The following is a 23,307-nucleotide window of genomic DNA, read 5'->3' on the forward strand; positions in this document are numbered from 1 at the left end:
CTGCCTGACTGTCCTGTCTCCTCAGATCAGTGGTTGTTAAAGATTATTTCCATGGGTTACTTCATTCCCTTTTTTTTCAGCCCCCCGTTTCAAAATCTCTCCTGAACATTCCACCCCAACAAAGGTAGTTGGCCCATCTTGAGGTTCAAGACCTTCTTCTAAAAAGAGCCATCCAAGAGATCCCAACAGGATAACGAGGGTCCAGAACTTACTCTTGCTTCTTTTTGGTGCCAAAAAAGACCAGAGACCTGCGTCCAATTTTGGACCTCAGCGAGCTGAATCTGTCAGTCCAGAAGTTCAAGATCCAGATGGTCATTGTTCAGTCCATTCTGCCTCTCTTGCACAAGGACGATTGGATGTACTACCAGTTCACAGCCATGCCCTTTGGACTCACTACATCCCCCCCCCCCCCGGGTGTTTACCAAATGTATGGCAGTGGTGGAAGCTCATCTCTGGCTGCAAGGCTTCCAGGTCTTTCTGTACCTGGATGATTTGCTCCTCATGGCCCTCACAAGGCATCAGCTGTAAATGGCCACCAGTTATGTCCACAGCTTCTTTCAGGATCTTGGCATCACGGTCAGTCTGCCCAAATGCAGTCTTTTTCCGTTCCAGAACCTAGAGTTTACTGGGGTTCAACTAGACACTGTGTCAGAGACTGCAGCACTACCCCTGCAATAGAGTTCAACTTATTTGGGATCAGTTCTCTTACTTGCTAGTTCTAGGGCTTCCTTTGTTTCCTCTGTGCTCCGGCATATCCTTACCTGAGGCTACCCAGGGTTCATAATAGCTGGGGACTCTGACCCATCCATGATGAATAATGACACTGATAGAATCAGTTAAAGCGTTATGTTCTTATAACTTGGAATCTATGCTATCCAGCATCATTATTCATCACATTCCCGCCCTACTCCCCCCCCCCCCCTTCCTTCTGGGGACCTGGTAGAACTGGAGGGATGTTTTTTATTGGGGATAGTTAGTCTCCTAGGAAGGTGGTTCTGCCTTCTCTTTATCCAGAAAACTCGATCTAAGGATTACATGTCAGCAAGGGATTATGAGAAGGGGAGGAGCTTGAGCTGTGGATCTATCCATCAGTTGACAGCTCAGATCCAAGACCCACCCATGATGAATAATGACACTGGATAGCACAGATTCTAAGTTATTGTAAGTGCATGACTCTCTTTCTTTTTAGTGCTAAAGAAAACAGGGGACTGGAGACCAGTTTTGGATCTCACCAATTTAAACATGTCAGTTCAATGGACCAAGTTCTGGAATGGTCCATTCTCACACTTCTGGGCAAGGAAGACTGGATGTGTTCAATAGACCTTCAGGATGCGTACTATCATATAAAGATGAACAGACAATACTGGAGGCATTTACGCTTCTGGCTGGGAGCCAGTCTTTACCAGTTCTGACTCACCGCAGCCCCCAGGGTGTTGACTAATTGCATGGCAGTAGTAGCAGCTCACTTGAGACTGCAAGGACTCCATATGTAGACGACTGGCTCATTTCCACTCCAACCAGGCTTCAACTGATAAGGGCAAGAGGTCTGGTTTTCCAGACTTGCTCTCTTCTGGGGATAACCATAAACTACGAAAAGTCTCAAATAAAACCAACTCAAAACAATGTCAACCATAGCTTCACTACCGCCCTCAAGATTTCAGACCATACAATCACAAGTCAGAAAGATAATCTGCATTACCAAGATTTAACTTGCCTGGTCCTTCAAGCTCTGGTGTCCATGGCAGTGGCAATAACATTAGTACCTTTAGCCAGATTTTACATGAGAATTCGTCAGTGGGTGCTAGCCACACAATAGTCAATACTTTACCAACCCATTTTATATCAGATACTAAGCACTCATGCATGCAAAGCAGATATCAGGTGGTGGATTCGATCAGATCAGGTTCCACAAAGCCATCCATTTATTCCTCCTCAGCCCTAGGCCATAGTGACCACGGCCACTTCCTAACTGGGGGGGGCATTTTTTTGGGGGAGAGCAGTCCAAGGCACTTGGCCCCCTGAAGAGGCCAAGTTGCATATCAAATATCGTAGAGGTGAGAGCAGTGCTTTTAGTGTCGCAGGCCTTCCAGAATGCTCTCCCTTTTGGGACTATTGCAATTCAAACAGTATGGCAGTAGTTTTGTTCATCAACAAGCAAGGGGAGATTAGATCTCACCCCTTGTGTCGAGAAGCTCTCAGTGTGGCAGTGGGTGATCTCATTCAACTGCTTTCTCATAGCAACACATTCCAGGGAAATCCAGTGTGATAGCAGACAAATTGAGTAGGTGCATTCTTCTAGCTCACAAATGGTCCCGCAACAAGAATGTCACGGAAATAATTTTTCATCAGTGGGGCCAACCTTGCTGCAGTCTTTTTGCCTGCCCTATAAACAACAAATGCAGCAGATACTTTGCCGTAATCCCCCCACACGAGGAATCACCAAGGGATGCTGTACATCATGACTCCGCCCCTGTTCTACTCTACTCTTTTCCACCCATACCGCTAATTCTGAAATTCCTTCAGAAAGCTGCCATGTTGAAGAGCAAAGTCATCCTCGTTGCATCTTAGTGTCCTCTGCAAATTTGTTTCCACTTCCTTAGGCCTCACTTGCTTCACCAAGCTTTTATTCTGGATCCAACTCTAGACCTACTGTCTCTCCCGAAAGGCATGATTCATTCAAACATAACCAAACTCAGGCTGACTACCTGGCTTCTCCAGTTCCATTAATAGCCAGACAACCTATGCTGTCTTCACCTGTTCTTCAGATATACTTTTATCTTCCCATAAGCCTTCTACCAGAAAGCTCTATTCCAGCAAATAGAATATGTTTGGATGTTCTTCGTCTTCCCTTGCTGCAGTCCTGACTATTGGGTATAGTCCGCGTCCCAGTCGGCCCGAATACCAGAGTATAAGGCTGACGTCGGTCATGGCGCCTTAGACTGACGTCAGTACGTCAGGGTACTAATGCGCATGACCGACGTCATTTCCTCAGTCTTTTTTGCCGCATGGTCCGATGCAGAAGCAATTTTGCGAGTGCAGGTTGGCGTTCTGAGATTTTCCGAACCGGAGTTTCAGACCGAAACAGAGTTGGCTAAGTAACCCGTTAGAACATTTTGGTTTTCTTGCCTCAGTATTTAACCGGATGTCAGAAAAGTGAATAACTGTATTTCTTGTGGGAAGCAGATACCGCATAGGGATTATCATACATTGTGTATACCTTGTTTAGGGCCTGAGCACGACGTTGTTGGTTGCCGCTCTTGTGCTAGATTTAACAAGCGCACTATTAAGAGGAGGCTTGATTGTGCTAGGTTAGTGTTTGGGAAGCGTTGCAATTATAATATGCCGTCGGATGCTCCGACGCCCGCTTCATCCAAGAAGCGCAAGGATAAAACAGTGAAGCCTAGGGATGAGGAACCGGCAGTCCCGGACGTCGGTTCTTTAGAAGGCTCAGGGGAGCCAGAGGTTTTGCCAGGAGTCTCTATGGAGTCTCAGGCAGATACTTTACTGTTACAGGACGTGCCCTCTCAGGAGGTAGGCCAGGCTGAGGGGGCTTCTCAGGTAACTGTTCTTCCCTCTCTTCCCAAGGTAGTTAGGGCCTCTCCTTCTGTTGCCAAAGCTTCTTTTAGAGGTAGGCCAAGTTCGGCTTCTGTGGGGGCTTCTCCTAGCATTTCGGGCTCTGTGCCTAAGAAACATATGCTTAAAATGGCAGAAGATTTGATTACTCTGATTAGAGGTTCTATGCGCCCGCCTGATAAGAGGCCTAGGGTGGAACAGGAGTTTGATAGTTTTGAACAGTGTTCACAGGCTTCAGAGTCTTCTGTGGAAGACTTGCAAGAGTTTCCTACTTATTCTGATTCTGATGTGGATGATTCCACTCCTACAGCTTCTCCTCCTGAGGATTTTTCATTTTCAGAGACTCTTCACCCATGAGGGAGCACTTTAAATGGGAAGGCCAGGATTACTCTGATTCCAGGAAAAGGCTTAGGGAATTCTTGTTTTTACCCCAGCATAGGCCCTTAGCTATTCCTCCTGTGTTGAATGTGGTGGAGGATGTTTTGGCAGGGGCTTTCCTGAACCCTGATTCCTTGCCTCCTGCTCCTGTTAGCCCTGATGGTTTTTATGGGGTCCCCGAGGCTCATAAGTATTTGTATAAGAGTCCTAGGGCGGACCCAGAAACTGTTTCTCTGGGGCCTAAAGGTGTTAAAGCTTCTGTGGTTAAAAATCCTGTACCCTCTGATAAAGAGGCAAGGGCTTTGGATAGGTGGGGTAAGAAAGTATATACTTCTTCCACTCTAGCCATGAGGGCGTTGAATTGTCAGTTTCATATGCTGAAATATCAGAATTATCTCCTTTCACAATTGAAATCTAAGGTGGATGCTTTGGCGGAAGGTATTGAGTGTAAAGAATTGCTGGATTTGGTTCATGTGTCTGAACAAGTGGGTAAGCATTCTTTGCAGTGTGGTTTTGATGCGGTTCAGGCCTCCTCGAGGGTGGCTGCTACTAGTTCTGTTCTTCGCAGACATGCCTGGTTGAAGGATCAGAATTTAGCTGAGCATGTTAAGACCAGGATTTTGGATGCTCCTTTACAGTCTGATGTGTTGTTTGGACCGCCTGTAGAAGCAGTTTTAAAGAAAATGGAGGACAAAGCTAAGTCTATGCAGACTGTTAAAGATTTTTTGCAGGTGCAGCCTCCAAGTTTAGTAGAAATTGGCCTGCTAAGGGGTGGACATATCCTGCTTATGGTTCCCAGTCTAGGGGTAGGTCTAGACGTGGTAGGGGCAGGGCTCAAGGTTCGTTTAGGCCTAGATCAGACAGTTCACCTGCTCAAACTTCTGGTGAGGGCAGGGGTCAGTCCTTTCGTAGCAGAACCAATGACCTGCCTTTTCAGCTGCCAGTGGATTCTCGCCTGGCAGCTCCTTTGGGAGGAAGATTGTCTCTTTTCAAAGAAAATTGGGATTTAATCACTCAAGACAGATGGGTGCTGGATATCATTCATCACGGTTACAGATTTTATTTCCACACAATGCCCCTTTCAAAGGCATGCCAGATGTTCCTCCTCCACAAAGAAAAGAGGCTCACAGGCAAGTTTCTCAGTTACTCCAGATAGGGGCCATTCAGCCAGTCCCTGTATCAGAAAGGGGCTTGGATTTTATTCTCGCCTGTTCCTAGTACCAAAGAAGGGGAACACGTGGAGACCAATTTTGGATTTGTCTATCCTCAACACTTATCTGGACATTCCCAAGTTCAAGATGTTGACGTTACAGCAACTGTTACCTCTGCTGGGCAAGGATCACTGGATGGTAACTTTGGATCTCAAGGAAGCTTACCTTCATGTGCCTATAAGGCTAAGTTGCAGAAAGTATCTGAGGTTTCGAACTGGAGATTTTCATTATCAGTTCTCTGCATTGCCCTTTGGCTTATCTACTGCCCAGAGTATTCACAAAGGTTCTGGCTCCAGTGATAGCTTACTTCAGGCTTCAAGGCATTCAAATCTATCCTTACTTGGACGACTGCCTGATTCTGGCTCAAGAAAAGGAAGACCTTCTACAGCATCTGGAATATGTCATAGCAGTGCTAAGATGCCTAGGGTATTCTGTGAACGAAATAAAGTCCAGTCTAGTACCCTCTCAAGACATGTGCTTTCTGGGTGTGAGACTGAATACAGCAGCCCAGATGGCCTTTTAACCCCGGACAAACAACAGAGTCTGTCACTTTACTTCCATCAACTATCTCATCGGTCCGTGCTGACTGCAAGGACAGTCCTTCAAGCATTAGGGTTCATGGCATCTTGTATTCTGGTGCTTCCCAATGCCAAACTGCATATGAGGAAGCTGCAATGGTATCTCAAAATGTATGGACACAGCACTGCCAAGATTTCGACACTGTCATTCACATAATACCTTGCCTTCAAAAGGAATTCTTGTGGTGGGCTCAGGAATGTCACCTAAACAAGGGACTCTCTGTGACCCGCCAGAGGCGAGTCAGATTTTAACGACAGATGCCTCGGACACTGCTTGGGGAGCTCATCTAAATGGAAAGTGGATACAAGACAAGTGGCCTGCCAGACTACAGCATCTACATATCAACATGAAGGAGATGTTAGCAGTCCAGTTTGCATTGATGGCTTTCAAGGAGTTACTTCTTCCAAGGCAGGTGTTGATTCTAACAGACAACACAACTGTCATGTGGTACATCAACAAGCAAGGGGGAACACATTCTTATCCTCTATGCAGGCAAGCAATGATTTTATGGGAGACTGCGTTGAGCCTGCAACTGACTCTTCAGGCAAGGTTTCTGCCAGGAGCACAGAACTCCCTAGCAGATGTCTTAAGCAGACAAATCATGGATCCCCACGAGTGGAAACTGGATCTTCATGTATTTCAGAAATTGACAGTGTCATGGGGAACTCCAGACATAGATCTGTTCGCTTCTCCACTAAACCACCAGCTGCCAAAGTATTGCACAAAGGGGTTTCATCACACAGCTTGGAAAGTGGATGCTCTGTCTTTCAGTTGGAAAAACCTTCATGTCTATGCCTTTCCACCTCTGCCTCTTCTTCCAAAGGTATTATTAAAGGTCAGACAAGACAGGCCAAGGATGATTTTGATAGCTCCAGATTGGCCTCGCCAACACTGGTACCCACTTCTACGGAGTCTTGTAAAGAAGCCTCCATGGCCTTTACCTCTGATTCCTCATCTGTTATCTCAGAAGGACGGTCATCTGCTCAATGTCAAGCTTCAATCTCTTCATCTCACAGCTTGGCATATTCTGTGTTGAAGCACAGCAGGTCTCTGCTTCCTCAACAAGTTTTAAATGTGATTATGGAAGCTAGAAGGCCTAGTACTAGGAGAGTGTACAGAAAAATGGAAGAGATTTTTATTTTGGAGTACAGCAAAGAATTTGGAGATTTCAGAGCCTAATTTGAGTGTGGCTCTTCAATATCTTACTGAATTATTGGACAAAGGTTTGTCCTTCTCTTCCATAAAGATTCATGCTGCAGCAATTTCAGCTCACTATGATTGTGACCCACCTTTGTTTTCGCATCCTTTGTTCAAGCAGTTTCTTAGAGGGCAAAGAATATAAGACCCCACGTAGAGCTCCTACTCCTGCTTGGGATCTCAATTTTGTGTTGGAAAACTTACTCTACAAGCTTTTGAGCCTGCAGCTACTGCTGAATTGAAATATTTGTCATGGAAGACTGCTTTTCTGTTGGCTATTACTTCTGCAAGAAGGGTGTCTGAGTTGCAGGCCCTTATGGCAGTAGAGCCCTTTTGATTTTCCATAAGGACAGGGTATCATTACGCACTAATCCTTCCTTTATGCCTAAGGTGGTTTCTAGTGTGGCTTTAAACCAAACTATTCATTTGCCTACGTTTTTGCAGATCCTCAAAATAAAGGGGAAAAGATTTTGCACACTTTAGATGTACACAGGCAATTGCGTTATTATTTGAGCAGGACTAAGAATTTTAGGCAGTCTCAGCAGTTACTTGTTTCTTTTGCTTTGAGTTCACAGGGCAAGCCTGTGTCAAAACAAACTATTTCTAGGTGGATTGGCTTTTGCATTGCATTTTGTTATTCCCATCATGGCAAAGAGGTTCCAGCTGGGATTAGGCCTCATTCCACTAGGGCTACTGCCACTTCCACAGCATTTCTAAGGGGGGTGGCAACTAAGGATATTCTGGAAGCAGCTACTTGGAGTTCAGTGCATACTTTCTCTAGGCATTATCACCTGCCTATATACTCTAAGACTAGGGCTGGTTTTGCCACAGCTGTTTTACAAGGCATGTTGTCAGCTCCTGCTACTTTATAATTTGCCAGCCTCCCTTACCTCTGCTTTGGGATTCTACCCAATAGTCAGGACTGCAGCAAGGGAAGGCGAAGAACATAGTACAGTTTTGTACCTACCATAAATGTAGATGTTCGAGGATTCCCTTGCTGCAGTCCAATTTACCCTCCCTCCTTCCCCTCTGTGTTTCAGGGTGGTTGTGTAGGTGAGTTTACATGCTTATATTTTTTGTATATATTGTTGTATATATTGTACATGTTTTTTGGTGCAGGTTGTTTTTGGGACTTGTCTTTTTGGGTCTTCTGACATCTGGGGCAAGAAAAGACTGAGGAAATGACGTCGGTCATGCGCATTAGTACCCTGACGTACTGACGTCAGTCTAAGGCGCCATGACCGACGTCAGCCTTATACTCTGGTATTCGGGCCGACTGGGACGCGGACTATACCCAATAGTCAGGACTGCAGCAAGGGAATCCTCGAACATCTACATTTATGGTAGGTACAAAACTGTACTTTACTGGGCTCACCTAAATAATGCTGAACCCTTTTCAGCCCCCATAAGTAGCATTCTTGAATTTTTGTCCCATCTTTTTAAAGAAGGAGCTAGTTAATCAACCATTAAAGTTCAGTTGGCGGCCATAGCAAATTTTCCCATTGGTTTTGATGGTTCCTCTGTTGCCTCTCGCAAATTAAGTAAAGATTTCTTGAAAAGCACTCTTCCTCTAAGACCCCCTTTTAGAGATCCTACTCCTCCATGGGACCTGAATCAGGCACTGCAGGCTGTTATTAAATTTTGCTTTGAGCCAGCAGCTACATGTGACCTTAAATATCTTTCTTGGAAGACAATATTTTGGGTAGCTGTTAACCTCTGCCAGATGAATTTCTAAAGTTCAAGCCTTGCGCTGTAAACCACTGTAGTGGATGTTTCACAGGGCTAGAGTTATACTACGGACTAATGCTTCCATTCTGCCTAAGGTGGCGTCAAAATCTAATATCAATCAGTCCATTGATTTGCCGATATTCTTTCCTACATTTGTTAACAAGGGTGGATACATATTATATTTATTGGATGTCCATAGACAATTATGTTTCTACTTACATAGAACAAAAGACATTAGAAAATCTGACAAAGTGTTTCATTCACAGAAGTAAAATTGGGAAAACCAGTTGCCAAACTCACTTTATCTACGTGGCTAACCGACTGTGTTTTGTTTGTTTGTAACAAATTGGACGTTACTCTACCAAAACCGTTACGAGCCCATTCAACTAGATCCATGGCTACTTCCTCAGTGTTTCAATCCAGAATGTCCATGGATGATGTATGTGCAGCAGTGACCTGGGCTACTTCCCCATACCTTTGTTACTCATTACAAACTGAATCTGGTCTCAAGAGTTAGAGCATCATTTGGCTCAATGGTGCTCAGGAATATCCTTTCTCAAGTCCACCCTGGATTTTAGGTAGCTGAGGACTCTGTCCCATCAGTTGAGGATAGAATGAAAATTGACAACATCAGATAAAGAAGTTATGTAATCGCCATAATGCTCCATCTGTGTTGTCCATTTTCATTCTTCCTTAACTCCCCTTCCACCAACCCCCGTCCTTGAAACTTCTGGAAGAATGAGTAGTTACAGGGCATTTCTGTCCTTTATATTTAGCTCCAGTTATAGCCTTCTCCATTTCTGAATACGAATATGCCTTTTCTGCTAAAGTCCGCAAACAAGCGCTGAGGTAATTGGGGTTGGTGCATTGTGGGTAAGGGAGAAGCAGGAGAGTTCTTGGTTGCCACGAGCTTTAGTAATGGTTGAGTCAGATCCAAGGGATCGGATCCAAACCCATCAAGTTGAGGAAGACATAACTTCTTTTTCTTGTTTAAAAAAAAAAAAAAAAAAAAAGATCCCTTCCCAAGATCCACATTTTAAGTGTATGCATTGCCTGGAGCCACACTCTTCAAGGAGGATTACTCGGCCTATTCCGCCATCTATCTGATAGATGATCAAAACTTTCCTTGAAGGGGCGCCTCCCTTCCTCAGTGGGAAAAGTTAACCCTCTCAACTTTCTTCTTCTTCCCCATTCACCAAGAAGTCTTCAGAAAAGTGCAGAGGGGAGGAGATTAAGGAATCAGATAAGGAAAGTCATAAGGAAAAGCATAGGGATAAAGAGGCTAGGAATCACTGTTCTGATCCAGCAAGTCCGGTAGGACCAGTTCCACAAGTGTCCAAGCCATCAGATCTTTCCTTGACATTGGAGCTCATTAGTATTAGGTCTGAGGCTACTCCCTTTTCCAAACCCAGATTCTCTTCAGAGCCTGTTAGTCCCAGGCTACAAATCTTCTTTCAGAAGAGATCTTTTCAAAAGGTTTCTCTGCCTCCTTCAATGACTTCTTTGAGATTGGTGGAGTCCACCAGGACTCTGTCCAAAGTAGATGTGGACAGGATAATGAGGAAGTTCCTGAGAACCCAGATATAGCTGGGTGCTCCACCCAGTACTGACCACTGTCAGAGGGTCAGGATTTGTCCCTTTTTCTCCGATCCAAACTTTGACTCCAGCTGTATCTCTGACTTGCTCAATTCTGACTGTCTCATATCTCAGTGGATCTCTGAGCCAAGGTGTCAATGCCAGAAGTGTGGGGGGGTAACTCTGAAGCTTTCAGATCCATCCCTGGCTCCCTCCCTCTTAGCACTTTGGCCCTCCACAGCTCAGTTTTGGCATCAGCTTCAGATCTGAGCCAGATGCATTCTCAGAGCTTGTCTTTGTCAAGTTCTTCAGAACCTGCAGGAGATGCTTCAGGACCCATTTCATCACTGATATTCAAGGCTTTTGAGAGAGTCCTCTCTCATTCTAGTAAGCAGGCACCGTTTCCTTACTCTGAACTGTCTTTGCCTCCACTGATTCCTTCGGGTCCTCTGTCCCGTCTTCATGCCACATCAAGCAACCCAGCTCCTCTAAGTCCTTTACTGGGGAAGTACATCATAACCATGTGTGCAAAATGAGGCACATGGACTCCTTCAGGGGTCCCTCACTAGAGATACTGGTTGTAATAGGTCCCCCAGATCCTCTCCCTTGAAGACATCTCATTTAGCAAGATACTGGAGTTAAGACAGAAGGATTGGTGGTCCACAGATGCATAAGTATTCTTAAAGGCTTTTGAGGCTGGCCCATCTAGTTCTTGGGTGGTGCCTGATATGGTTGAACAATCCCCTGGAAGCCCAATAAAATATTAGTTTCTCCGAAGGATAGGCCATTCTGGAGCAAGGGTCCTGTGGTGGATTTTATGATGGTAGCAGCAGCCGCCAAGAAAGAGCTCGCTGAGGAGAGTTCTGCTGTCTATAAACCTAACAGGGAGTTGGACAGATTTGGAAAGCGAGGGTACCCTTCAGCTACCTTCACATTGAAGGTGCTGAATTACTTGTCCAATGTAACGCGCTTTTGTAGGGACTTGAAGGAATGATTTAATTCTGTCTTGGGGTCCTTATCTGTAGAAGAGAAACATAACCATGTGACTTATATTCAACCAGGCTGATGGTATGTTGAGAGTGGCAAGAACCAGCTTAGCTGAGTGCAAGCATGCCTGTATACATCTCTACAACTTATAGAATACTTTAAAATGTCCTTTATCAGTGCGTCCTTTGACAGATCCACTCTGTTTGGACCCAAGGTAAGAGACTCTGTCTAGAAGTGAACGGGATGGCAAAATGTTGTCTGCCATTGGAATGCTTTTCTCCTCCTCTGTGGACCTTCTCTAGGAACCAAAAAGGGGCAAGAAATTGTGCTTCCACAAATTTCTTAGCTTTACTCACGGTGCTTCTAGGGGAAAGGCCCTCCCCAGACGCAGAGGGTGAATAATCACAATGGACATTGCCCCCATGTCAAAAGTGGTCTGCATAATAAAAAGTTTCAAAGTCCCTTCCCTGACGGACCATTTCAGTGCTAATAGGTTACCTAACTGCTGCCTTCTGGAGACGCTCACCACACTGGAAACTACAAGGCACCTGTCTCCACGCTCTGGATTTGGGGATCTGAATCCACCTGCCTTTTGATTGGCTGAGGGTGACAGAGGCCATTGCCCATCCCTTCGGAACAGCGCTCGCCTATCTCAGGACCGAATGACCCATGTTCAGTTTCTGTTCACATGGAACCCTTCTCCAGTTTGGCCTTCAAAACTCTCATTTGAATATTTGCTACTACCACCAACATCTGCACCTGCAGCAGCTCCACTCGGGCCCTTGCCGTGGGCTTCAGTTCCACCTCGGTGGCTGTCCTCGTCACGGAGAAGCCCCCTTGGCTCCCATCACTTGCAACGACCGGGTGTGGGCCTAACACTCCTGTGCCATCCATTTTCAGGGCTAGTTGATTCGGCAGGTGAGTTGTTACATCCTCCTTAGTGGATTCCAACTTCCATGGCTACCATCCTGCTGTCTGTATCAACCAATACCTTTTCTGGGGTCTGATGAGCATTGGCATCGGGCACCTTAACCTGGCGTTCAGGTCATCCTGCAGCGCCCAGTTCAGCTTACCAAAAGTGGCCCTCTGGGCACTCGCATTCCACACCCGGCTCCAAGCCAGAGAGTCAGGCTTCTTACCCATTTAAAATTTGAGAATAGGTTGAAATCATTTCAGCCCCAAGACCTCTAATCATTTGCTTTACCAGATAAAACTGCAAGTGCCAGCTATCCTGAGGGAAACATCAGAAGGAATCCAGCTACTAGATGGTTCGATTAGTCTTTCTCCCTTATACCCAGTTCGAACGACTGATTTGCACATCAGGACTGCTACAGACCTCCACCAGAGTTTCCTCTGGCTTTACCCTGCCCAAGCATAGTTCACCATCTTTCAGGACCTTGCATCTGCACCCCTTAGTCTGGAGAGCCATCACTCAAGATTCATGGGTGCTGAGAATTATAACCAAAGGCTATACAATCCCATTTCTTTTTCATCCCCCCAATTCAGAAAGCTTTCCCAACATCTTGTCTGCCCACGAAATAAAAAGCTACTAGACAAATGAGTCATCCAGGAAGTCCCACGAGACCAGCAAGGATCCAGAGTCTGTTCAAAATTCTTTTTGGTGCTAAAGAAGAATGGAGTCCTCAGTCATGTAAAACAGCATGCAAATCAGCAATGCTCTGGATGGTCACAGTTTAGTCCATCCTACAGTTGTTAAGAAAGGATGATTGGATGTTCTCGAAAGACATTCAAGATGCAAACTGTCGTATCAAGATAGACATGTGCTCCAGAAGGCTCTTCTGCTTTCGGTGAGTGGCCATTCATTTCTTGTTCAGGGCTCTGCCACTGCATCTCACCACAGCCCACTACAGCTCAGTTCAAATTGCAAGGGTTCTGGGTGTTCCTATATCTGGATGACTGGCTCATAACTGCTTCCACCAGGAATCATCTTTTTCAAGCCAGGGACTCCTTGCTTCAGCTTTGCTCCTGTTTAGAGATCACAACCAACATGTTAAAGTCAAAATTACAGCCCATCCAAACAATAGAGTTCATTGGGGCCCTTCTAGATACCACTTTGCAGATAGCCAGACTGCCATATTTGTAGATTCTCACTCTTCTACATCAAGTATTGACAGTTCACTCCCATCAGAAACCCCCGGACAGGTGCATATTAAATCTAGTAGGGTCAATGGCAGCCTCTATCACTCAAGTCCCTCAGGATAGATTTCATATAAGAGTGTTACACTGGACCTTGGGGGTTCAGTGGTCAGTTTGATTTCAGACGTACTTTTCCATTTGCCTCACCAACATTTGCAGAAGTCATGTTCAGTGGTGGTTAGCTTCTCCCCTAGTTTCACAATGTCACCCATTTGTTGTGTCATTCCCCAAGCCACAGTAACCACGGACACTTCCCAGCTGGGGTGGGGGCTATTTCATGTGAAAAACATTCCAAGGTACGTAGTTCCCCACAGAGGCCAGTCTACACAACATCCTGGGGATTAGGGCAGTCCTTCTGGAGTTGCAGGCTTTTCAGGGCTTTCTGCCTAGGGGTGTGAACTCCATCCAAACAATATTTCAGTGGCTTGGTGAAAAAACAAGGCAGGGAGAACACTGTCTTAGCCATTGCATCAGGAGGTAATGAGAGTTTGGCAGTAGTTAATATCTTTCCACCACTTCCTGAAGAAATCCAGTGTGCTGGCAGACAAACAAAACATGTCCATTCTTCTTTCTAATCTTCCTCCTGAGTGGGCACCCCAGGCAAATGTTAGTGGATCAGATTTTCAGCCACTGACCTCACCTTGCTGTGACCTATTCACCTCTCCCTCCAACACCAAGTACAACAATTACTTTTCCTTAGTCCCCCAGGAGGAGATTCTCTGAGGGACGTTCTTGTCCACAGTTGGCACACAGGTCTTCTGGATGCATATCCTCCTTCTCTCATACTAATGTTCCTGCAGAAGGCAATGTGGAGCATGGCAAAAGTATCCTCATTGCCCCCTTTTGGCCTAGATAGGGTTGCTTTCCTTATCTTTGACCTTATCTGATATACCTAAAATGGATGCTGGACCCCAGTCCAGGTCTTCTCTCTCAGCCATTCAGAATGTCTCATCCAGACATAACAGCCCTCAGATTGACCACATGATATCTCCAGTTTCAGTGACTGGTAGGCAGGCCAGACTTTTGTCACAAGTTGTACATATCCTAACATTTTCACAGAAAACTTCTGCCAGAAAAGTATATAGAAATAAATGGAAGAAATTTTCTATTTGGGCACACAGAAGGGATATAGATGCCTTTTCTGCTCCTCTCCCTGTCACTTTAGAGTTTCTGGCTGGTCTTTTTCATGATGGTGTTAGTTATTTCACCATCAAAGCTCAAATTGCTGCCATTTTTTATTTCCTTGAAGTGGAAAAACAAGATTCCCACTGCTTTCTTAAGGTTATCTAAAGCATGCTTAAGGGGCACTTCTCTCCTTCATCCTTCCATAAGGAATCCTGTTCCAATTTGGGACATTACCATTTTCCTCCAGGCATTGGCAATACCCTCTTTTGATTTGAAATGTCTGTCTTGGAAGAAACCCCTCTTTTCTTCCAAGGTGGCTTCAGAAATTAAGTTGAATCAGGCCATTAATCTCCTTCTTTTATTCCCACATTTTTCCAATAAAGGGGAGTACATGTTACACCTACTGGACTTACATGGACAACTAAAATTCTGCTTGCACTGTACTAAATCTAGTAGAAAGACTGACCAGCTTTATGCGTTCTTTTCTTTGGTCAAGGGGAAAAGAGGTATCAAAAGGGACTCTCTCAAGATGGCTAGCTGATTACATTTCTCATGTATATAAGGAGGTGTGTTTGACATTGCCTGGCAATCCTAATACTCATGCTGCTATGACAGTTTTTACTTCTACGGCATATTTTTCAAGAATACCTATTCATGACATTACTACAGCAGCTACTTGGTGCATTGCCTATACTTCTATATCTCACTACAAGCTGGACTTGTAGAACAAGTCTAGGGCATCTTTATGCCAAGAATTTATTTGGACTGCAAGTTAGAGATTGCCTTCCTTATCAAGGATTGCTAAGAGTATAGTCAAAGAGAAAGAAAGAGGGGGGGGGTCCTAAACGAAAGACCAGCAATGGTAGAGTTTTTAGTAAAATCTAGAAAAGAAGCAGCCATTAAAAAGGAATAATTAGTAGAGCATATAAAATATTGCATGGTAACTATAAGAATCAATCACAGGAGTTTAGCAAGGATTGGGAGGAGAGATCGGATAAGCAATTTACAAAGAAACAATGGGAGAATGTATGTATGTCTCCCAAATATGCAACACAATCTAGACGATTTAGGATATTTTGCATGGAAATGTTCACATACATAATTTTATACCACAAGTAAACTCTAAAGAATTTTTCCTCATGTAGACAGCAAGTGTTGGAGGTGGGCCATGGAAGAAAGAGGTAATTGGGAACATATTTTCTGGGAGTGCGGTGAGTTGGTGGACTTTAAGGATTCCCTGCAGGATGCACTGTTAGAGATGCTGGGTGGGCAGATTGGTGTGACAAGGGAGATGATTTTTCTGAGCTATGGTACGGAATCAGAATTGCCTAGACCTGGTAAGGCCTTACTGTGTCTAATTGGATCGAACACTAAGTGTCGAACTGGCAAAATAGCAAACGTCCGGAACAGTGAATTTTTTCCCAGGGAAAGAAATCGCTGGACCAGCCATCCGGGTTGTGCCGTTTCCTCCACTGTAGTGCAATTTCAGAGTTGGTATATTTAAGTAGTGCTTAGTGTTTTTTGGCAACAGCGATTTTTTTCCCTGGGGAAAAAAATCGCTGTTCTGGTTGTTCGCTGTTTTGACTTTTCGAGATTTAGGGGTCGATATAACAATGTTCGATCATCTGATCATTCGTTTTTATAATATAGACCCGTCTAATTATGGTGGCTGCTAGAAAGCAGTTACTACAAAATGAAAATCAAATCTAAACCAAACTATGCTAAAAGTAGTGAATATAGTAACATAGGTAAAACAACTAGAATTGAGATCTTTAGAAAAGCAAACTACATAGGAAAAAATGGGAATTGTGGGAACAATACATACAGGGGAGGAATGAAGTTTAAAAGAAGGCATGACTTAAATGAACTGTGTAATCTTTGACTGAAAGTGAATAGGTAGATTGTAAGTGATGTATAACATTTGCAACTTGAAGTGTGTCAGTATGGTTTGTGATGAAAAATGCTTGCAACTAGGATAGCGTTAATGTTTGTTTTCATTTATATAAATGCATGATTGCCTATGTCACAAGTGATGATTTAATAAAGATGTTTCTTGTTCAAAAACAAAAGGGCAGGAATTGAATAATTTCTGTAATGTTGCTTGTTATATGATATACCAATATATGTGAAGTATATTTGTAACAATGAACTTGTTAATACAGTTAGATTACTTTTATATAAATGTAAATTTGCTTATGTCACAAGTGATAATTCAGTAAAGGTGTTTAAAAAAAAAGTCTAGGCCATCCTTTGGTTCAGCCACCCTCAGGAGTGTCCTTCCATGAGACCTTTCAAGGTTTTTAGTAACTGGGGCCTCTGTCCCATCATTTGAGGATGAATGAAAATGACAACATTGGATTCAAAAGTCATGTGTATGTGTAGCTGTCTTTATTTTAGTAAGTGGGCAAACTTGGTATGAGATAATTCAGTAGATGGAGGGGGTTATTGCTAAGGGGAGGAGCCTGAGCCTTGGATGCAAAAGTCTGTAGAATGGCCGATATCTGATCCGAAGTCCCATCAGTTGAGGAGGACAGAAGAAAACAACATAGATCTGTTGTTATGGTAAATGCATAACTTTAGTTTTCAGGAGCCTTTTTCTTGAAGGGTCGTTACTAAAGCAACAGTATCTTAATAACTCTGTAACAGATAAGAAATTTTAAAAACCACTGAGGACCAGAGAAGAGTTACCAATGTCAAAAAAAGGTTGATGTTTCAGAGTCGTGAGAGGTACAGTACCGCTGACTCAAGGCATGAATTCTGCCAAATATAGTGAGGTAGTATGGCAGAAGCTCTGAGCAGAAAGGATTATGAGTACAAAGATGAGCAGAACAATCAGATAGACAGTATCCTTTCCATGTATTTTGTTTTTTTAAGGGCAGTCACACTCTGCACACCATGTACTTTATAATACATGGTGTCACATATTTACTGGAACAACCTGTGCTGCATTATTTTCTGAGTAAATCAGTCCTGTGTTGAGTGAGGTAAGATAGTCCTTTCTGATGTGTAAGAGGTGATTTCAAAGCTTTTAACTGTGCTTCTACTTTTTTGTCTACATGCAGGTGTTTTTTGACTTAATGAGAGAAATCCGTGCTAGAAAAATGGAAGACAGCAAAGAGAAGAATGGGAAGAAAAAGAGGAAAAGTCTAGCAAAGAGAATCAGAGAAAGATGTTGTATATTATAAGTGGAAAGTGGAACTTATTTATCCTTTTTGTTCAAATCACACAGCGAACAACCCCCAATTTGTAAGCATGATCTTGAAGACTGAAAATTCCACCCACATTTGAAAATCGTAACACACTAATGGAACATGAATTGAAGCTGTTTTGGGAAGCAGAATTACAGAATCTCTATATATTGTGGTCTCACCAAGAAGCACACTTCATTTCAGATACTCACAAACTTGTACAGTAGTTACTTCCTTACAACTTTATCTGGGCAGTGTCTTTCTTAAACTGAGCCATAGAAGGATCGTTTCTTCTTGTGGTTACTTTGTAAAAGTTGTTTTTATACAGGACTGAAATTTATGATGCATTCTTGGCCATTAATGCCTTGAGCTAGTACATCTGATTGTTAAGGAGACAGTTCAGAAATGAATGCCTACCTACATTCTGTTTCATGCTCTGATTATCTGTTATGCAAATATTATGGGAAAGAGTTAAGTTAGACATTGCCTTTTTGTCATATTTATTAAAGATGATCTGTTTACCTGCATTATCTGAAAGTGTAAAACCTGTACATAGAAATATTTGACTATGCCTTAATAAAAGAAAAAACAAAAGTTGCAGCATTAGTAATTTGGCATACAGGTTGTATGACAGTATGCTAAATAAACTGCTGAAGTAGCAAGTATGACACCAGAAAAGTGAAAGTTAAAGTGAATCAGATGGCAGGCATAAAGGCCTGCATGGAATCTGTGGGTGAAGTGTGGGTTGTTATCAGAAATTGCAAAAAAAGAAATAAATTAACTATGTATGTACTTTGAATATGTGCCATACTCTAGGACTTGATGACCAAGTCCAGAGCACATTCTTATCTGTGGAGTTCATGGAGCAGTATGTTGGGGCTTTGTCCCTTTAGTAGTGATCTTTAACTAGGATGCAATAGTTTTGAAGTGAGTTTCAGTTACCTCATTGTCTATGTATCAAAGTAGCAAAGTTGCATCATTCACTCGAGTAGCATAGGCATCCAGCAGTGCTGATTGCACTTTTAGGCCACTGCATAACATACTGCATTAAACAGGGCAGCAAGCCCATTTTCATCTGAACTGCTGACAGTTAAACTGCCCTTTTGGCATTCTTTAATTTAGTTTGTCAAGAGTTTCTGTTGTCCACTGCTTGTTTGAAAGTAGTAGGGGGGGCAGATCATGTGCTCAAGAAGTAGTGCACAGGTTTTGGAAGTGTGTGTGTGTGTGTGTGTGTATGCATTCTTAGTCTGAAAACATTTCACTTGTTTAGTCTACATGACTTTTTGCATCAGAAAACATTTGTAAAAGGGATTGCCATTTTGTCACTGTTGAACACAAAAATGTTCCAAATAATTCCAGATAGTAGAGAAGTGCTGTGTTGTAAGATCAGGTTTGTTTTTCCCCAGTCTGACTCTGGTATATACCATTCCTGAATGTTTTCTTCCCCTGCATTACTGCAGGCTTATAAATAACTAGTTCAAAAAGGTGAACCGCCACACACATTTCCCACTATGCATAGCACTTAATCTGCTGCATCTGGTTTCACAAATACAAAGTGCTCACTGCTAAAGCATTTTTTTTTCATTGTTTTTGAGATGGGCTGTTGAAAAATATTTAATTGAAATGTGACCTAGTTGATTGTTGTACCCTTTTGACCTTCTTTATGATAAATCAATTGTCATGTTACCAGAAACATATGTATGACTTGTTAGTATGGAGTTTAGTGTAACATACAGTCATTGTAAGCTGAAAACCATTTCAAAAATTTATTTACTCTGCAGTGCAGCATTTATCATAGAATGTAGTTTACTTCTTATCTACATAACATTTCTTTTTAAGTGTGACAGAAAGCATACAAATGTGAAATGCTGACAAAAAAACTGAAGTTTTAGGAATTCTATATAAATAGTAAATTGTTAGACTTTTTCATATTATTTATTTAAAATCTCAGTGTCACATTTGGTTTCTTTATACTGTGTGATACAACTAGATGCCAATTCATTGTCTATTAGATTCAGATATCCTACGTAACCCTGGCCATCCAGCTGGTGTTTTTTACCTTTGTGAATGAAGTATAGGCATTTAGTTACAATAACTTAACCAGGGATGCTAACCACTAACATTGTGATTTGCTGTAAAAAAATGTGTATAAATATATATACATATATATCTATATATATATCTATATATATATATATATATATATATATATATATATATATATATAAAATTATCCTGGGTACAGTGGCGGTATGAAGCCAACAGAAGGATGCTGTCATAATTGTGGCTGATGGCTCTTACCCTTTCCTTTTAATTGCTGTACTTTGAGCCATTGAAAAAAAATAAACTTTCATTTTTTAAAGCCCTGTGTGGTGGTCTACATATATATAGTAAGCATATATATAGTTTTCCTGCAGATAGAAGGGTTGTAGACCAGCTTATTTCTGATATGTCACATGTGTAAGTACAGAATTCAGGATGCAAGTTTGAATGCCAGACTGTTGAACAGACACATATGACTCATATGACTTTTTGTATTTATCATGAGGCTAATGCTTGTTAAGGAAAGAAAAAATTTCCTTTTAATTTTGACCTGTCTGTGTCTGACATGTCATGACATTAGTGAAGTAGTTAAAGAACTGCCCTGAAGTATTCCTTCATTGAAGAGGTAGCAGGTTAGTGTTTTGCAGAGTCTTCAGCGACTGTTTTATTCATCTGAAGTCTGGGTTAGCGCACTTGTTCAGCTCTTTGAGGTAGGTTTATAAGCTGGACTCTTAAATTCTGGCAGATTAGTATTTCTTTATAATAACTACCAATAGACATCAGCTCTGCAAAAAAATTATAGGAAGCAGGGTGAAGCTCCCATATAAAAAAATGCGACACATCACATGCGTTGATGCATTTGTAAGATCATATTACTCTTCCTGATCAGAGGATCAAGATATATGGTGGTGTTGTACATCCTTAGGTCATCATTTAGTGCTTTGGGAAAAGTTTTGTATGCTGTGTTTTTGTTATTAAGGTGACCTAGCACAGTGATAACTTTATAAAGTTAGCCTAATGAAGTATTGTATTTAAGTAAAGATGTGCCTCATCCTGCTGCAGTAGAATCTCATCAGGGCTGATAAATCTACAGAAGCAGTCTTCCACTGATCAGATATGTGCTGATTTGGTATCAGTAAACTGTTGTGAGCAGTGTGAATTACTATTTGTTTTCTTTCCTTGCTAGGGGAATCTTGACCTGTTCGCTACTAGACTTACACTCATGCCGTTATGATCGCATCATTAGGTTAGTGGCTCCATTTCTCGTCATTTAGATATAACAGTGTTTACTGCACTTGCTTTTAGTTGCTGCTTGTGGTGCACTGTAATGTTTAGTTTGGGATAGCACCAGTGGATCCATCTGATGTTGTCCATGTCACTATTCCTCACTCTTGGTCTTGGATCCGACATCAGATCCGAGCCGGCAACTTTAAAGATAGCTTCTAGACTCAAGCTCCTCCCACTCCCATGATCCCTTGCTGCCCTCTAACCTCCCCCCCCCAGATCTCGTTTGCCACACTAAGCTCCAGATGCAGATTGTTTGGGCTTAAGTCTCTAGTGGGGATAAATAGCTTTTTTCTCACTTTTTTCAGTAGTTTTAATAGTAATTTAGTGTTTTATTGTTAGTGTTTAGTGTAGCTCTTAGTGCCGGTAATTTTAGTCCCTCCCCTCCCATTTATTAGCATGTACTTTTGTCGGTTGGCCTTTTTCCGATTTTGACCCGTGCTTGTTCTACCAGTTCTATGATGTTATGTGATCCTATCACGCCTACATTCTGTACTGATGGGTTCGGAGTCGAGCACGCTATACTATAGAGCAAAGTCTCTTATTGGCTGAGCTATTCTACATCCCAGGATGCACCAACACAGCTTCCCCAGATCTCGTTTGCCGCTTGACAGCAATAGACGTGGTCTCGACTTGGCTGAGCTAAGTACTCTTTACTGACAAATTTTCTGTCAAAATTTTCACCCAAAAATCTGTTTTAACAGCTACTTATCGTTTTGTGTGGTTTGTTGAAAGTTTGTGTGAATTTATTTTTAGCGTTAGGTTCCCGCTTAAATAGTAGGGGTTTCCTCGCGCTCTACTTCAGGCCGTGTTACAGCCTCCTTTGTTGCTTAAAGTTTTTTGTGTGGTATTTGTTCCTCTAACGTCAAGGTCCCGTTTTAGTTAGAGGGGCCTTGCCCTCGCACTCTTCTAGAGCTGTGTTATAGTTTCAGTCTGTGTCTGATTTACTGGCCTATCCTGTTTAAATTAGAGGGATTTGGCATCTCTGTGTGGTTAGTTGTGTTTTTCCTTAGTCTGGTTTTGGTGTGTGCCTTTGTGGTGATGTCGAAGGAACATAGGCCTTCGGGGTTTAAAAAATGTACCAAGTGTGGGTACAAAATGTCAATCACGGATGACCACTCTCTATGTGTTTATTGCCTAGGCCCTAAGCACCTTCAAGAGTCTTGCAGTGTATGCCACGTGTTTTCTTCTCGTGTCCTCCAAGAGAGGAAAAACAAATTGATACTGAAGGGGCTTATCACCCCTTCCTTTGAGGAGGCTTTATCTTCTTCCCCCTCTCCCTCCAGGAAGAAGAAGTCTTCGGCTCCAACCAGTCCGTCGGAGCCGACAGCAAAAAAATCAGGGCAGGCTTCTCCGTCGGCTCCACGGACTTCGGAGCCGAGGTCGGAATGGTCTGCCTCAATGCCTCCAGCCTCGACTCCTCTGTCTTCGGAGCCAAGCGCTCGAGCATCAAGAGGCGGGTCACCTTCTCCGGCTCCATTGGTTTCGGAGCCGAGAAAGGTTGCTCGCTCAGGCTCTTCTACCTCGGTGCCGAAGTCCCCGTCGGCTCCGAGGGAAATTGCTGTGTTGGTGGAATCTCCCTCGGCGCCGATACTACTTGAGACTATTCGGAGCCGGTCCCCCAGTCTTTCGGAACCAGCGGAGAAGTCAACTCGGGCCCGATCGGTCTCTTCTCGGTCTTCGAGGATGTCCGATTCGGATATAGACAGGATGCTTCAAAGGCTGTTTCAGTCCCCAGTCTTCCAAAAGTTAGTCTCGGCTCCAGCCCAGTCGGCTCCGGAGCCGATTGTCCACCCTGTTGTCTTGGTTCCTCCTCCAACAGCCTCGGCACCGTTGGATTCGGTGCTGGGGGAGCCGGTGGAGGTTTTCGGGTCGGCTCCGACCCTTACTCCAACCCCGAACTTCGGGTCGGAGTTCGGTACGCGGACCTCCTCGGTCGGCCCCGGGGGTGATGCTTCGGGACCGATGGTTTCGGTTCCGAGCCTCCCTCTCGGTGCGTCGGCTGCGGGGGTGCCATCTACTGTTGTGGCCTCGGGGGTCGGACCTTCCCAGGACTCGGGGGGGGGGGGTCCGGCCTTCAGGGCCATGAGGAGTGCTTTGGCCAAATCTTCCTTGGCTACCTCCACCATCTCTCCGGCACCTTCCCTTGGCACGGAGACTGGTTCCTTTGTAGTTCCCCTGTCTCAAGACAGTGGAGTCCTGGGGCCTGAGGTCACCCCCATTGGGGGTTCCCCCCTTCCTGGAGGTCCTTCCGAGGCTTCTTCGGAGGAACCTCCCAGGAA

General features: G+C 43.6%; 1 protein-coding gene across 3 annotated transcripts in view; it reads left to right on the forward strand.

Moving 5' to 3' along the window:
* RALA (RAS like proto-oncogene A) overlaps positions 1–20,060 on the forward strand; it is a 734,484-nt gene extending 714,424 nt beyond the window's left edge. For all 3 annotated transcript variants that reach the window (XM_044064842.1, XM_044064841.1, XM_044064843.1), the window contains exon 5: positions 17,573–20,060. In XM_044064842.1, coding sequence (XP_043920777.1) covers positions 17,573–17,695 — 123 coding nt within the window. In that variant the 3' untranslated portion in view covers positions 17,696–20,060. The remainder of the gene's footprint in view (positions 1–17,572) is intronic.
* Positions 20,061–23,307: the final 3,247 nt, after the last annotated feature.

This window comes from Protopterus annectens, chromosome 3.part0 (genome assembly GCF_019279795.1).
Source record: "Protopterus annectens isolate FY-2018-M chromosome 3.part0, PAN1.0, whole genome shotgun sequence".
Taxonomy (NCBI): Eukaryota; Metazoa; Chordata; order Ceratodontiformes; family Protopteridae; genus Protopterus; species Protopterus annectens.